This window comes from Cheilinus undulatus, linkage group 17 (assembly GCF_018320785.1).
Source record: "Cheilinus undulatus linkage group 17, ASM1832078v1, whole genome shotgun sequence".
Taxonomy (NCBI): domain Eukaryota; kingdom Metazoa; phylum Chordata; class Actinopteri; order Labriformes; family Labridae; genus Cheilinus; species Cheilinus undulatus.
In genome coordinates, this window is record NC_054881.1 from 39,958,049 (window position 1) to 39,974,762 (window position 16,714).

Genomic DNA, 16,714 nt, shown 5'->3' on the forward strand with positions numbered 1-16,714 from the left:
GGAGCTGGGATGAAAGAGGGTTGCAGGAGCAGCTTGCAGAGAAAGCGGCAGAGCAAAGCCAGGCATGAGCAGTTTGAATAAGGCAGCATGAGAGTGGATGGCCAATAGCGTGCTTACAGCAAATCAGCTGGCTGTCAGCTGATCTCAGTTATGGCAGTGCTTGACTCTGATGCTTTACGCTTGATGTGTGGTCTAAATAGTCCATTACTTCATTTATAAATGCTGTACGGAGAGACTTCACATAATGATTTTAATTACATGAATGCCATGAGTTATGCATAATTAAGAGCATGGTGGATTTGACTGCTATGCTGTATCTGATTGCCAGGAGGCTTAAGGCCTTTCTTAATCAGTTGGAGATGGGGGGGTCAGCTGGACCAGTGGTTGAGTTGCATCCCATATGGCCACAGTCCTTCAAAGTTTGAATCCAACCTGTGGCTGCTTTCCCCACTTTCTCTCTTCTGATTTCCTACTCTATTCACTGTCCAATCAAATAAAGGCAGGAAAGCCCAAAACAAATCGTAATCAGTAAGTAAATTGGAGACATTTCCTTTATGTGTGGAACTATGCCCATTGCAGGAAAGCTTTAAGCCACGGACAACAATAAACCGGATATTGATAAACATACAGTTATCGATAACATGGTACCATCTGCAAACAATCACAGCAACAAGAGGAGGCAAAGAATAGTGACTTACTGGTCTTCCTGGTGGTCCTGGAGGCCCGGTTTCACCTGGTGTGCCTGGGTGGCCCTACCAGAGTACACAAGCACAAAAAACCCATTAATTGATTGAAGTAGTAGTACAAGTTGTTAGCATAGTACAAATCTTTCATACCATTTGATAATGGTAAGAAAACTGACACATGCCTCTTGCCAAGTTTTTACAAAATTAAAGGACTTTTTATTTGTTGACACATTAACCAAGTCTGAATTCTCTTCCTCTGCATACACTCTGTAACAAATTGGATTTCAGCCACACACTTGCCCTAAGTATGGATATACATCTGCAGAAATGTAATGTGGAAAAGAGAGCCAGAGGAGATGATTTTATATCTGAAAACATACTGCTTTTGGCTGCCTTTCTTTCCCTTTCAGCTCCTCGTTTTCTGGCCGCACCATTTGTGAAGGCATAACTGTGTAATGGGGACTTATTATAGAAAGACCTCTTAGATCAGCTGAGTGCAATAAAATGCAGCCAGTATCCAAAGCTATAGCACCGTAGGAAGCTCTGATCTCACAGATTCATGGGTATAAATCACAGTGTTGGCAGTGCGAATGGTTATCGGCTGTAGATGTCTGTTAGTCAGCTCCCCTCGGTTTGTATGATGCAGTATTTTCCACAGGGTCTGATTCTGTTCTGCAGCTGAGAGCGGGACTACAGAGAACTTCCTCATAACTGTGTGTGCATGTGTGTAAGAGTGTGTTTGTGTGTGGTTAAGTCCTGAGAGGAGTCCAACTGGGCTGTTAGCCAGCAGGAAACTTCTCTCTGTTTCAGGAAGAATGATGACTTAATTCCCATCCATTTGGGCCAGTCATACAGTAAATATCAGATGGTTCACTTCAAAAAAAGACACAACATGGTAGTAAATCCACTCGGTTTCTTTGTAAAAGCAAAGTAGTCATTCAAGAGCAGCAGACACCATACCTTTAGGTGTGTTAGGGCGTCCTACAGGCTGAAGAAAAATTTGAAATCTGAAATCCTTGTCTGATTATCAATGGCTTAAATGCTTATTGTTAATTCTAGGGCTGTTTTGATATTCATATCAAAGCTTTTGCCTGGCATTCTCCAACCTTGTCAATGCCTGTCACGAAGGAAGTATCTAATTGCTCCCAAAGGCCACCTTATTAGTGAAAGAAATATTGTTTTCTATAGGAGTGGTAACCTGACCTCCAGTACAAAGGGTTTGGGAAGGGCAAGACTTTATAAAAAATTCTCAAAAGATGAGTGGATGAACATTGTCTGTCACAATAATGACAGGTCAATCAGAGCAGAATTAGGCTGCACACAAGCGCAGCTCCAGTGGTAAAGTAGCTCGACAGGCAGATTCTGCTATGGTGCATGAGCAGTAGAGTATGATGTGGACAAAACTTGAGCCAAGTCCGGTCAGGAGAAGAGCAACAACGTCTTCTCCACCAAGAAAAGCTTTCAGTGTGGCTCTTAGCCCACAATTCTGGTAAAAATGGCTGCTTTTCTACTGCTCGTAGCTTCAGTGGTAGCAGCTACTGTAAACACCAGCTTATCGGTTATGCTTTCCGCGTGGACAGCCGCATGGACACAAACAGATGTGGAATCGTGACACTGAAACGTCTGGCGCGTTTATACCCAACGCTGGCTTCCTCCTCGCCACAAACTGATACTCTCCTAAAGCTAGGGGGCAGTTTCTTCAAAAACACATCTGTAGCATGTTTGACATCTGGCATGTCTGAGTCTGCAAAAATTTCAGAGTTGTGCGTGGCCAGGCGAAAAATTCACCTTACCCGACACCACTCACAAAGAGGCATTTCTGAAGATTTACAACGTTTTTGATGCTTTCAAATCACGTCTTAAAACGTATTTTTATTCCTTGGCTTTTAACTCAGCATGAGAGTTTTGTGATTTCCTGTGTGCCTTTTATTTAATTTTTTGCTTTACTTGTTTTAACGATTTTTATTTACCCTACTGTGCGTGATTTTTTAAATGTTTTTAGTTTCTGTGAAGTTTTTATGTATTTTATGATGTTTTTTTGTTCCCTGTGGTTCTATGTTTTTTATTTGTTTTAGTCACTGTGCAGAACTTGGGTAAACGTAATGTTTTGTAAGATGTGCTATATAAATAAAGTGGATTGGATTGGAAACCCATGTGGATACATCAAGCATAAAACAAGCATAAAACAAGACTTGAAAGTACTGCTACCCCATAACGTTTGCAAATCCACGCCGAGAAAAGAGCAAAAACACGTTTCCAGCTAATTGCTACGCACTAGCAGCCATTAGTATCAGCTTTTAGTACAACTAAACCACACCCGTAACTACCACCTTGTTCTCTTCAAAAGACACTGATTGGTCCGAACAGTGTTTGGTTCAGCACAAACGGTGTGGATTGAAGCATTTCAAGATGTATTTGCCTGATGTCAGACTGGTGAATCCATCTGCTTCGCAAGGTTATAAGAGTGTTAGAATTCCCAGTGTCTGCAGCTGCCAAATGCACTGGCAGTGATCATTTTCAACAGGAAACTGAGGCGGTCCAGCATGTTTAGTGCTCAGCATCCTGAGCCCTCAGTGATCTTGGCTGAAAACCTTAAGATTTGGAACAGCACTGTGCTTGTCAGTGTTACTTCTCCCTTACTGGCCAATCAAACCTAAAAAGGAGCGGGACTTTTGACAATGGCAGGAGAAAAACTCGTCTTTTTCAAGGTAAAGTTTCCATGGCTTGATGATATTTCCCTTACAAAAGGGAAAATAATGTTATGGACACTACCAAGGAAAGCAATAATCAACTTTTGTAACATAGCAACAATAAACACCAGTGAGAAGTTCTCTGAAACAGATGGTGCTTTTCCATTACGTTGAGCGGCTTGGCTCGACTTGGTTTGACTCGGCATGGCAGTCCTGCACAGCAGGGGCTTTGCCTTTCCACCAAAACCGAGCTACCCGTTTGAGGGTGCGTCTAGAGCTGATTACGCCTGCAATACGTCCCTGAATGATGATGAGCCACGCTCAGAGGTTGGTGTGTGCACTTGGGCCGCTCCAGAGCAGGACCATTCTAGGCACGACTCGGCCAAACTGGTGATGGAAAAATAGATCAGCCCAGCTTGGTTTGAATCTGCCCAAAGTCATAGTGGAAAAGCCCAAAGAGGCTGTGGATGCTGCTAACAAAAGAACACCAGCTGTGGACATAGGCTCTTAATCACTTCCTTTTTAGTTGTTTCTAAAAATAGGTTCAGTTAGCTTTATATGCTTTGTTTTATGCTGCTTTAACTAGATTTTTTTGTTTGTTTTATTTTAAGTAAGGCTTTTATCAATGTTGAAAAATGCAACACAAGTCTGTCAAATTAAATGTTTTTGTTTTATTGACAGAAGTCAGCATCCTCTGTGCCTATTAAATACCCAAGCAGGTTAAATAAGTGGAAGTGATCCACTGGAACTATGTGCTCCTTTGTTTAAACCAATGTTACGACTTTTTCCATATGCAGGCCTTACGCCAAGTGCCGAACCTAAGCCTGTGCCTCCTTCTCTCTTTGGCATATTCATGGGTATTGACATAATCCCACACATGAGAATATTCCCATGGGAATAACACACTCAGTTTAGTTTAGGAAAACCATATTTTAGGAGTCTTTCAATGACACATCAACCTAAAAGGTCACACTGAAGCACTCTCAGAGGTAATTCCGCTGCATTAAATCACTGCCTCTGTCTTCTTCATTGTGTCCTACCGTTGATCCCTTTTCTCCAGGCGGTCCGGGAAGGCCCATCTCCCCTCGGTCACCCTAAAGACACACAAGCACAGTGTTCACAGTGTCTTAACCACCACGTTGTGAAGATCGAAGAATAAAGCAAACAAAAAGCTGCTTAACCTTCTCTCCTGCCAGTCCTGCCTCTCCCACAGGTCCGATGAAACCCACCAAGCCCTGAAACAATCACATGCAGTGTTGGAAGGATGACTAGGTAAGGATTTGGAAAAATGGTAGCAGCTTCATGAAGGTTTCTTACTCTTTCTCCCATGGGTCCAACTTTTCCTGTGATACCAGGCTCACCCTGCAGAGACAAATTTATTACATATAATCCACTTAAACTTAAGAAAAGGAAACTCATATGCCAGTATTGATTAATTTCTTCACCTTAACTCCCTCTGGCCCAACTTTTCCTGGAAATCCTTTTCGGCCTTGTCTACCCTGAAAGAGGACATAGCTGTGAATAATGGAGCCAGTTACAGATTTGCACTTAGCAGTTGGCGCATCATTACCATTCATGGCATTTCCTCGATGAATATAAAGGATCTGCTTCCAATAAGATGACATTCACAAGACTGGGTTTGGAAGCAGCTGTTCCAGCTCACCATACTGTACATGCAATTGGAATATCCATTGGTGTGTGCAGGTATTGCTGACAGTGCATTTAAGCCAGCTGCAATAGCGCTCAATGAGCGTAATGTTCCTCTTGTACAGACAGTAATTCTTGAGGTTAAGAGGGGGTCTAAGTGCTTTTTTACCAGCAATAACTCCGGGTCACAAATGTCTAAAGCAAACTCCTGCAGGCTCAGTGACTCAACAATTCCAAAGTTTTACTCCAAAAAAGGTTGGCAGCTTTTATAAGGTTAACACTGTTTTTACTCAGTAAAAGCAGTAACATGAGAACAAACGAGCTCCCCAGGATCGGTGACATCTTATCACCTGATTCAGATTAACGCTGCCTATTAAAAGTTTTCAACCCCTTGGGTGTTTTACCCTTTCAATGATTTTAGAAATCAGTCACAGTCAATATAATTTGGCTTTTTTGACAAAAAAACAAACAAACAAAAAACTCTTTAATGTTAAAGTGAAAACAGATTTCTACAAAGTAGTGTCAATTAAACATAAAATACATGTAATGTAAAATAAATGACTGACCTAACTCAACAGAGGTCCAGCCAGTTGGTGCTGGTGAGGGGATCACCTGAGTGCAGTGAATGTGCCAGTATTCCTGGCTACCATTACATCATGAGCTCAAAAGAACACTCCAAGCAACTCAGAGAAAAGGTTATTGAAAAGCAGAGGGATGGATACAAAAAACATTTCCAAGGCTCTGAACATCCCCCAGAGTTCAGTTAAATCCATCATGAAGAAATGGAAGGAATATGGCACATGTGTAAATCTGCCTAGATCAGGCCATCCTCACAAACTGAGTGAGCGTGCAAGAAGGAGACTAGTGAGAGAGGACACCAAGACACCTATGACTACTCTGAAGGAGTTCCAAGCTTCAGCAGCTGAGATGGGAGAGACTCTGCAGACAACAATTGCTGGCTGGGTTCTTCACCAGTCAGAGCTTTATGGGAGAGTGGCAAAGAGAAAGATACTGTTGAAGAAAACTCAAAACTGGTGCTTTTCGGCCATCAGACAAGATGCAATGTTTGGTGGACACCAAACACTGTACATCACCACAAACACACCATCCCTACTGTGAAGCACGGTGGTGGCAGCATCATGCTGTGGAGGTGCTTCTCAGCAGCTTGCCCTGGAAGGCTTGTAAAGCCAGAAGGTAAAAAATATAGGTTAAATCCTGGAGGACAATCTTATTCAGTCTGCAAGAGAACTACTGCTTGGGAGAAGATTTGTTTTCCAGCAAGACAATGACCTTAAGCATACAGAGAAAGCTACAAGTAATGGTTTAAAGACAACAAGGTGAATTTTCTGAAGTGGCTGAGTCAAAGCCCAGACCTCAATCCAAAAGAGAATTTTAGGTTAGACTGGAAAAGGGCTGATCCCGCCTGACCCCGATGCAATCTGACAGAACTTGAGCAGCTTTGCAAAGAAGAATGGAGTAAAATTGTAGAGTCCAGATGTTTGAGCCTGACTGAGACCTATCCACACAGACTCAGAGCTGTGATTGCAGCCAAAGGTGACTAAACACTAAACACTGACTTGAAGGGGATGAATATTTATGCAGTCACTTATTTTACATTATATAATTTCATTGAATTGACATTACTTTGTATACATCTGTTTTCACTTTCACATTAGAGAGGGTTTTAGGTTTTTTTGGGTCAAGAAGCCAAATCATTTTGACCATGACTGATTTGTAAAAATAAAAGGGTAAAACATACTTTTTATGGGCACTGTAATTCTTGGATGTAGTGCCTTAACCAAGAGAAGAAAGGAATACTTCAAGCGAGAGCAGAAAAGAAAAGGAATAAAGATTATCTTATGAGGTGGTAAGGAGAGGGTGCAGAGCAGTGGAACTAAAAGACAGCTGGCTGCAGGAAAAAGACAAGGTGTAGAAGAAGGAGGACCTGTGGCACCTTGCCAGAGATCAAGCACGGCTCCTAAAGGAGTACTTCACCACTTCCCCTCAGATGGAGGAGAGAGGGATGGCTGTAGAGAACGAGACAAGTGAGTGGGTGGGAGACAGAGGGGGAGGTATAGAGGAGTCAAAGAAAGTGCAGAGTGTCAGGAAGTAGGAAGAAGGAAAAGAGAAACTGATGGCATCAGGGAGAATGAACCATTTTTTAAAGTAGGGCTGAAAGCATATCTATTATTCCTACAGTCGATTCTAGAAACAAAGTCAACAACTCTTTCATTTCTGCAGGGGCCTATTAACATCTACCACTTTATGGCAGCAATAAATCTTGTAAACTATAAACAAGGTGGCGGCACTTATCACCCCCTAGTGGCCAAGATGGTGGACTGTATGCAAGCCTTCGTTGTGAGAGGAAAATTGCAGAGAGACAAAACACAACACAACATCCATTAAACTTGTAGAATAAATTTCTACAGCTAGAGTCCAAGAAAAATCCATAATGATGACCTACTTCTGTATTATTCCTCACGGTGGGATAACAAACTTTGAGATGCATAATTAAAAATAAGCTATTAAACTATACTGCTTACTGAGCTGGTGCCTGGGATGCAGAAAAGCCAGTCACATATGATTTAGAGGAGGCGATTTGTTGAAAACTGTAGGCTGGCCTTGTACTTCATGCTCACATTTATTATAACTCAGTCCGTGTAAGGACTTCATTGTTCTTCTAACGACAGGGCCGTACAGAAAAGCATGAGCAGAGTCGGCTTCACACTGAGTTTGGGTTTCTATAAACTCAGTGATATTTCGATCCCTTCATCCCTCTCTGTCGCTGATTTGTTTACAACAGACGTACATGGGATATGGAAAGAAACCACAACAATGCACATGACTGATGGTTTGATTGTGCTGCATGGGGTAGAGTTTAAACAAACATGTAAACTTACATAATTGCACGCACAGACTCGATGTGTTTCCATGACTAAACACACATGAATGCCAGCTAACCACATGCTATACTGTGACTCCTTTTATCAGCCCTCTCTCTGTTCACTACTGTGTATTTATCTAATAATTCACCTCGAGTCCTGTTGGTCCTGGTGGTCCGATCGGGCCTTCGTCACCCTGGAAACAGATGATATTGATCTTAGCATGAATTATGTTTGGGGACACAAAGCAGCCCTACGCAAAGAGAAGCCTGTAGCAATAAAACTTTTAATGCTTTTTGGCGCTTTGGGGTCGTTCTGACTGGGGTGGTGTTAGACAAACTTACCTCCAAGCCAGGCACCCCTCGTGGTCCTGGTAAACCTCTGGCTCCTGGCTTTCCCTGGATAGGTAACAAACAGTGAATGAATGTGGTTTGGCTCTAGTGAAGGCCATGTTGGTCTAATGGCCAGCTGGTCAACCACTTTGAACGTCCAGACAGAAAAATGTCAAAGAAGGCTGACTGAGGGATGAAATGGGAAATTCAGAACAAACATTCACAATTTTTTTTGGCTTTTGGTGTGGTCATTAAGTCATGTTTTTATTTGTTTAGTATTTTCTTTCATGAGAACCTCACTGTACAATTTACTCTCACATAATCTTGAGCTGCACTATGCTTTTAGTGCTAACTAGCATAGCTTCATACGCTAACAGACTTAACTAAGACAGGGAATGTGGTATGCTCAGGGGTGTTTCAAGGCTTTTAGACCAGGGTTGCCCATTTGGTAAACTGATTAATGCAGGGGTTGGCATAAGGTTAGTGTCTGCACACAGCTGAAAAAGCATTTACTGATATCAATTTTTCAGGGCGGATGCCGATAACAATTATTTGTAGTTTAGGAGACTGATAACCAATGTTTGGAATCAATAAGTATTTATTTTGACAACCAAGATGTTTAAGTCCATGGACAGGACCCTCCTGGTGTATACATAAAAGGCTTATTCCAAGTAAATAAAAATAAAACAATTTAGTATTTATTCCGGGGAATAAACAATGATTTAGATAGGCATACTTATACAGGTATACAAAAGTTTTTTTTTTCTGTGATTTCATTCAAGAAGTAAAACTTCCACGTGTTCGAAATTCATCTTATACAAAGTTAAAATGTTTTAAGACTTTTTGTTTTGATCTTGATGATTACAGCTCACAAAATCAGAAATCCCCATCTCAAAATCTGGATAATCTGCTCATTTATGCACCCAGTAATTGTCAGAGCTCCTTTTGCACAAATTCCTGCATCTATGTGATGTGTGGTGGAGGCGATAGTCCACGGCACTGCTCTGATAGCAGCCTTCAGCTCATCTGGATTGTTGAGTCTGGCATCTCTAATCTTCCTCTTTAGAGATTCTCTACGGGGTTCAGGTCAGACCAGTTGGCTGGACGATCAAACACAGTTACGCCATGGTCAGTAAACCGGTTTCTGGTAGTTTTGGCTTCACTGTAGGCAGCTGCCAAGTCCTGCTGGAAAAGAAATCTCCATAGAGCTTCTTAGCAGATGGAAGTATGAAGGTCTCTAAAAGCTTCTGGTAGATGGCTGGACTTGGTAAAGACCAGTGGACCAACAGCACTTTGTAAAATGTAAACACTGGACTTCAATCGCCTTGGATTCTGGGCCTCCTGACTTTGGGACCTTGATTTCCCAGTGGAGCTCAAAATGTAATTTCCTCTGAAATCAAGACTTTAGACCACTGAGCAACAGTCCAGTTCTCTTTCTCCTTAGCCCAGGTGAGATGCTGCTGTACATTCGTAGACCATTTCCTGGACCTGTCTGTGTGGTAGCTCTTGATCCACAGACTCCAGCCTCAGCCCAGTCCTTGTGAAGCTTACCTAAATTCTTGAATCTGCTTAGTCTGACTGTCTCTGAAGGCTGAGCTCATTCCTGTTGCTTGCGCTCCTTTTCTTACCTGCCAACTTTCCATGAGTCTGCTTTCATACAGCCTCTGAGAGCAGCCTGCCCTTTCAGCAGTGACTTCTGTGGCTTACCCTCCTTGTGGAGGGTGTCAATGATTGTCCTCTGGACATTTGTCAAGTCAGCAGTCTTCCCTATGATTGGGTTGTGTGTACTGAACCAGACTTTTCCAAAATATACAAATATTTTGAGATAGCAGATTTTTGTGAGCTATAAGCTGTAATCATCAAGATTACAACATAAAAAGTCTTGAAATATTTCACTTTGTTTAAGATGAATCTAGGATAGGGAAAAATGAACTTTTACTTGATATAATAATACTTTGAGATGTCACTTTAAGCATGTAAGCATGCTAGCATAGGCATTTATCTCAGAGCTCTAAATCAAAGAGCAACAAGCTGAATTAATGACTCTTGAATCTTTTTTCTTGGCTTTAACTCTGCAGAGAGACTACTTGACTTACCTTTAGTCCTTCAAGGCCGTTATCTCCTGGTGGTCCCATATCACCAGGAAAACCCTGTCATCATCAATAAAGAAGTAAACATTACTATCGTCTGTCAAAAATACAGACTTATACAATAAATGTATGAGTATAAAAACCAACCTCAGGGCCTGGAGGTCCGGGTGCACCATCAGGGCCTCTCTCTCCCAGCTTTCCCTGCGACAAAGACAACAAATCAATCAAGAACTTCACATTTTAGACGTCATATTCATACTCACAAGTAGTATCTATCCATATTTAAGCATTGTATAGCACTCTTGGGCGCCAAAGCCAAAGCTAACCTGTGGTCCTTGTTTTCCGCGGATGCCTGGTAAACCTGGAGCCCCCTGGATACCCTGTCCAATGCAAACACAAAAAATTAACACTAAGACAGACAGTCGGAGAGCATTCAGAAGCAAAAACAGTCCACGATCCCTTTCCTAAGAAAGCAGACATTAGACATGCATGACTCTGCTCAGTAATACTACTATCTCTTGGGACCACTCTGTTTTTCAATGCTAAAAGAGTTTGAATTTTTCTTACACACGGACAAATGAGGAGGGTTTACATAAGAATTTCCATAACTTTGGACAGCACACATCTGGCTAAGTCATTCTGCAGAGACAAAGGATGTAAGAGTAAAATGAAGCACGTAGAACAGTAGGGATCTACCTTGTCTCCTTTGTACCCAATCTCCCCTTGTTCTCCAGGAATTCCAATTTCACCCTGACACAGGAAGACAGACAGTATGGATGGAGAGAGAAATGAAAATGACAAAAACATTAGGGTGGCAGTTTTCAACGTCAACAATCACACTGAGATTTTAAACAGACAGTACTAATTACAGGTCTGTTCATTACCAGCATTCTGTCACTGTTTATTCAGATCATTGGATACGCCAAATTCTTCATGTGGTGTCAATCTGTTTTTGGACAGGCACTGATAGAAACCCCCCTGTTTTGTAAACCCACATCTATGAGAAGAAGCCAGAGTATTCAAGATAAGAATTTACAGACAGTAAATGTGTTACAGTTAGCCTGAGTATGACTGGTTTTACTCTTATTCACCTTTTGCCTCCTGTCAGACGATAATACTGATAACAGTCTCATATTTGTTCATAAATCTGGAGAAAGATTCAGCAGTTGGTGAGTTTATTTTAGCTTAGCTTTACTTAGGGTAGCGACTGGAAACAGGTTCAAACCACTAGCTTTTTCTGTGCAAAGGTAAAATCTTTAATCAGCATGTTGTAGGTCATTTTTTTATGATATGAAACCCAGAGCTTTAAGTGGAAAAAATAAGTGCTTATACTCTCCTCAGTCACTTGTTTTTGGTGTGACACAGCAACTTGGGACTAATTTAGTCAATATGGAACAAAAAAATCATATCTCAGTAATTTTTAGCTTAACTGCAATACCTGACATATATTTGCATATTTTTTTATTTGAAAAGAAATAAAAAAAACAGCAAACGTTTGAGTAAAATTCTTGAGAATCAAATGTCACATTGTCACTTTTATAAACAGCTGATCTGAGTCAATGTGGAAATGGAAAATTATATAAAATATACAACATGTTTGAGAGAGAAACACAGAATATTAAAGAGTAAAGCTCCCTCAATAAAATAAGAAAAATAAAGTTCTACTTCCCTGTTAGACTCAACATTTGAAACAGATTATGTGGTCAATATGTGTATTGCTATTAATGGTTTATACTCCCAGTATTTCTGACTTTCTCTCCATGATTCCCTTCACCATCCGTTGTCCTGTCCTCTCCAAATAAAGGAAAAAAGCCCCAAATAAATCTTAAAAAATAAACCATAGTATAAAGTTTAAAAATGCAGATTAACCCGCCCCTCCACTCACTGACACACTGAGTCCCTGCTGTGTTTATAAGTTGACTTTGCCACCGTTCACCCAGACTACAGTCTCTACCAGTAAGTCAGTTGCTCTTTGAGCAAAAACACTGCCCTTGACCCTTTGACCAACGGTCTGGTCATTCATTTGCGCTGTGCGCCACGGCAAAGCATCTATTTAGATGGTGTCATGAATCATCCATAAAAGCTGTCAGCTGTGGAGAGGACAGGAAAGCAGCAGAAGTGCCAGCATGCTCAGGGACAAAATGTAGAAGTGGCAGTACTGTGTAGCGCTGCATCCGGCCCACTTAGACTGTTGGACCTACTTCTTTACCTAGCCAGACTTTACTGCACTCAAAACCTCCTTGTTACAACCCAAATTCTTGTTTTTGGGCTCAATCTACTTCTTCACTGAAGATGAAAATATGTTCATTAATTTATGTATTTATTGTCATTAGTTGAGTTCTCTGTACATTTCAAGCATTATGATGAACTAATCTTGGCAAAAAGCATACGCTGCAATGAACCTGAATGTTGCATTTTCCCATTTTATTTCTTTTCTTCCTTTAAGGTTTAGCTATTCTTTTACCTGTTTTTCCTCTTCTTTTGCCCATTTATTATGTCAATAATTTCTTACACTACTTTTGAAATAAACTCCACTGTTAAAAGGGTCATTTCTTAGATCATTAGTATTAATGCTATTTGCATTATAAATTTTATCAATGTTATTTATTTGTTATATTTAAATCTTATTTAAGTTATTTTCTTTCCTTTGATATTTGTTGTTATTACTGTTATTTATTTGTTATTTTTAAAATTTACTTATTTATTTATTTGAGTCATTTTCTTTTCTTTGCTATTTCTGTTATTACTGTTATTTATTTGTTATTTTTAAATGTTATTTATTTATTTAAGTTATTTTCTTTTCTTTGTTATTTCTGTTAATGCTGCAATCAGTATCATCACCACTATTATTATTTTTAATTTTCTACATGTAATGGAAAAAAGAAAAACACCATTTATGTAACAGTATTTTGTTAACTAAGTGCTAAAACTTAAATAAAAAAGAGACGGAAAAATACTTTAGGGAAATAAAGCATTTTGTTTCCTTAAGATGACGCAAAAGTAGCTTTTTCCACTGTTTCAGTCCTGAAGTTTAGCTGAGCTAACTGTTTCCCTGTGTGAGTGCCATAGTAAAGGACATTCATGCTTTTTTTTTTTAAGGCTGTCAAAAGCTTAATTTCTCTTTTAATCGTGATTAATCCCTCAGTTTCCTCAGGACACAATTTCCTATTCTTATAAATTCCTTAATTAATGCGGTAATGTTGTTTATGGACAGGACATGTTTTCTTTTATGTATTCTGTTTGTATGTAAAGCACTTTGTTCTACAATGTTTTGTATGAAAAGTACTATACAAATAAAGATTGATTGATGATTACAGAATTTCTGCATTTAATCCTGATTAATCACACCCTTTTTGTCACATTATTGACGCTACAGGACGCTATTTTGCATTTCTAACTGTTTTTGTGCCATTTTGGATTTTTTACAGTCTTAAACTAAGGGTTTTTGACTTCAGTTGGGATTCAGACCTAATTTACAGGTAGATCAAAGATTTTAACATGAACTTGACCATGGAAAAAGGAATTGTTAAGGATTGAAAATTATATAAGGGGACAGTAAAAAAGGTAAACATACAGAGGACTTCTGACTTGGCTGAGCTGTCAGAGTTTTTTTTTTTAAGTAAAATGAGACATTAAGGAGCAGTGGTGGATTTATTTTACATCACTGTGGCTGCAGGGAGATGCTGACGTGGCTCAATGAACCATGCGATTAATCGCAATAAAAGAAAAAAAATAGTGCACTGATTGGATTAATCATGATTAACCTTGACAGCCATCGTTTTTATGCATTAACTTAATACACAGTCTTGCAGACTTATTTCTGCAAACACTAAATTATTGAAGCTATTTAACTGGACCCGTATGAAGGCGACTAATTAGACATGGATTTATTAGAAGGCAAAATAAGAGAAACTAGTCAAACTAGTGTTTTATGCTTCAAACAAGTAAAAAAGTGAACAGAAGCAAAATACAGGGTATGGCCTAACGAAAGCATGCTCTTTCAACATGGATAACATGTACATCACATGCTATGCAAACACAGGCCAATAACAGGAATATTCAGATCACCTTATCACCTTTCAGTCCTGGTTCTCCTGGATTTCCAGGCACCCCCTGCAACAAGCACCAACAGGTAAGTTAGAAAGGATCCCTAAAACCGAGCTTCACCCTCATGAGCAATACTTCAGCTTTCTATGAGCAAATCCCAAAAGGCTTTGACCAGCTATGTGTCTGCTTTTTGGCCGTCTTCTTGTGTTGTATAACAAATGATTTGACTAAAAAGTAGACAAAACAAGACAATATGAGATAAGACAGCGAGGGAGACAGCTTCCATCTGTTTGGGAGAGCTTACCTTGAGTCCGTTAGGTCCTGGAAGGCCCATCTCTCCCACAGGTCCCATATCACCCTGTCGCCAAAGGGGGTAAATAAGAAACACGTTGATATTCAGTGGTATCGGGTGCATAAATTACAGATAAAAACATGGCTCACAAGCATGGCTCTCACTCAACAAACACACACAAACAGTGAGTTCATTCCGGTTCAATTTGGAAATCATTAAATGCAAGAGTATGTTTCATTGTCTCGCTTCCAGATTAACCATACGGCTGTCAGATTGCACACAAAACATCAGATGATACTGAACAGCAACATTTGAGAGATAAGGAATAGATCCCGCTGTCTGGATCCAAGATTGTATTCCATTTTAGGCCTGAATGATTTAAATTAATAAACTGATGCTTGTGGATCTGTCATCCATCCCATTTGGAATTCATTCAGATTTTTAACTAAGGGCCTAAAAGAAAAAGCAAGCTTGCCATCAGTGGAAATAAGAATAAAGGTGGTATGTTGTACAGAAAGCAAAAATTATGCAGACTGATTGCAGACTTGATCTGATTATCCGTCTTTTCCGTTTTTGAGGGGAAACCTGGCGGTATTTCATCTGTGATGATGAAATCGTTAACGTCTTCAATGTAGAGAACCATCACAGGCTGCCAGCCGTTATCTTATTTTCATTTCTTCTGCTCAGTGATTCCTGCTTTCAAAGAACTTTAGGGTGGCCTTGGCTCAGTGTTTCAAACACTCTTAGAGTCTTTAAACATCTGTGCGTGTGACAGAAGATGTTATTGAATGCAGAAATGTCCCTAACAACAAGTCATTTATTTTGGGTACTAAGGGTTGAACAAGTTTGTTCCTCTCCACCAGCTGGAAGAAATTAACACGGACTAATAAGAGAGAAGAAACTGATTAAGAGATTCGACTGATTGTTTGGCCCTAGAGTAGCAGCCCCCTTGAGCAGCCTAAGCTAGAGTTTGGGACCCAAAATAGGTCAGGGGTACAACTGGTATTCTTTCTGCTCCACATGCTGCGTGAAGAGCTGACACTCTCACCCCTCTCCCCTCCCTCGTCTTCATGTGACCGGTGACTCTGAATGACACTTGAAACGGCCTGGTCTTAGATGTCAAAATGAAAACGTAAAGAAGAGTTCATGAACGACCTTTGGAGATGCAGAGGAGAGGCATCAGTGTGTTTTATGCAAAACGAGTCATCCACTGACTCTTGAGTTGATGATTTTATGGTTTATTTCTAAGTATAAAAAAACATAAAAAAAAGCGTAGTCACTGAAGGGGTCAGAAGTTACTAAAGATTAAACACTCTGACCTCTTATTGTTGTGTTTTGTACTCAGTAGCACGTCTTTTTGTGGTTAACTTGCTGTTACATCAGTTCCTTTCAAAGTAAAAGCCATTTTTTCATCCATACAGGAAGCGAGGTAACATAAGCTTGAAATAGAGCTAAAGGAGGCCTGCAAAATGAAGCAAAAGGTCACCTACAAACACTTTATTTTGAAGGGTCCCAAAGTCTGACACTAAGGAGGAGGAGACTCACATCCTTATTGTGGAGGGCTTTCTGCTTTACACCTAGGAACTACATGGTGACCGATCCACCCAGCCTGTTCCATGGCCACGTCTGGTCCATGTGATCGAAACACAAGAACATCGGTCACAAGAACACAGTCCCTTTATTCATAGATCACAGAGGACAGAGTTGGAGATAAGGCCTCAGCACATCAAGAATGACTGAACAAATCGGGGGTCACTAACTGGCGGGCCACTGTCTGGGTCTGGATCCAGATGCCATCCAATACAATCCTGGACCTTCAGTCATTAGATTAAAGGGGACTTTGATAAATTTGGCACTTCTATTTCAACCAGCGCAGCTATTCTAGGATTTACGGTGCTGGTTTTGCAGATCAGGAAATGCACAGACCAATTGCACGCGAGTTAAGCCATCTCATGTGATGCTACTCGCCAATGAACTGTCTGCTTCCAGGTGGTAAACATTGAACTGTTGCATTCATACAGGGACAAACGAGAGGAAGACGGAAATAG

At 40.4% G+C, this 16,714-nt stretch overlaps 1 protein-coding gene across 1 annotated transcript in view; it reads right to left on the reverse strand.

Annotated features, from left to right (window-relative positions):
* col27a1a (collagen, type XXVII, alpha 1a) overlaps positions 1–16,714 on the reverse strand; it is a 113,989-nt gene that overhangs the window by 26,060 nt on the left and 71,215 nt on the right. The window contains exons 15-27 of the mRNA XM_041811668.1: positions 14,679–14,732; positions 14,396–14,440; positions 11,024–11,077; positions 10,654–10,707; positions 10,475–10,528; positions 10,334–10,387; positions 8,250–8,303; positions 8,057–8,101; positions 4,822–4,875; positions 4,694–4,738; positions 4,558–4,611; positions 4,417–4,470; positions 699–752 (exon numbers count right to left, since the gene is read on the reverse strand). Coding sequence (XP_041667602.1) covers positions 699–752; positions 4,417–4,470; positions 4,558–4,611; positions 4,694–4,738; positions 4,822–4,875; positions 8,057–8,101; positions 8,250–8,303; positions 10,334–10,387; positions 10,475–10,528; positions 10,654–10,707; positions 11,024–11,077; positions 14,396–14,440; positions 14,679–14,732 — 675 coding nt within the window. The remainder of the gene's footprint in view (positions 1–698; positions 753–4,416; positions 4,471–4,557; positions 4,612–4,693; positions 4,739–4,821; positions 4,876–8,056; positions 8,102–8,249; positions 8,304–10,333; positions 10,388–10,474; positions 10,529–10,653; positions 10,708–11,023; positions 11,078–14,395; positions 14,441–14,678; positions 14,733–16,714) is intronic.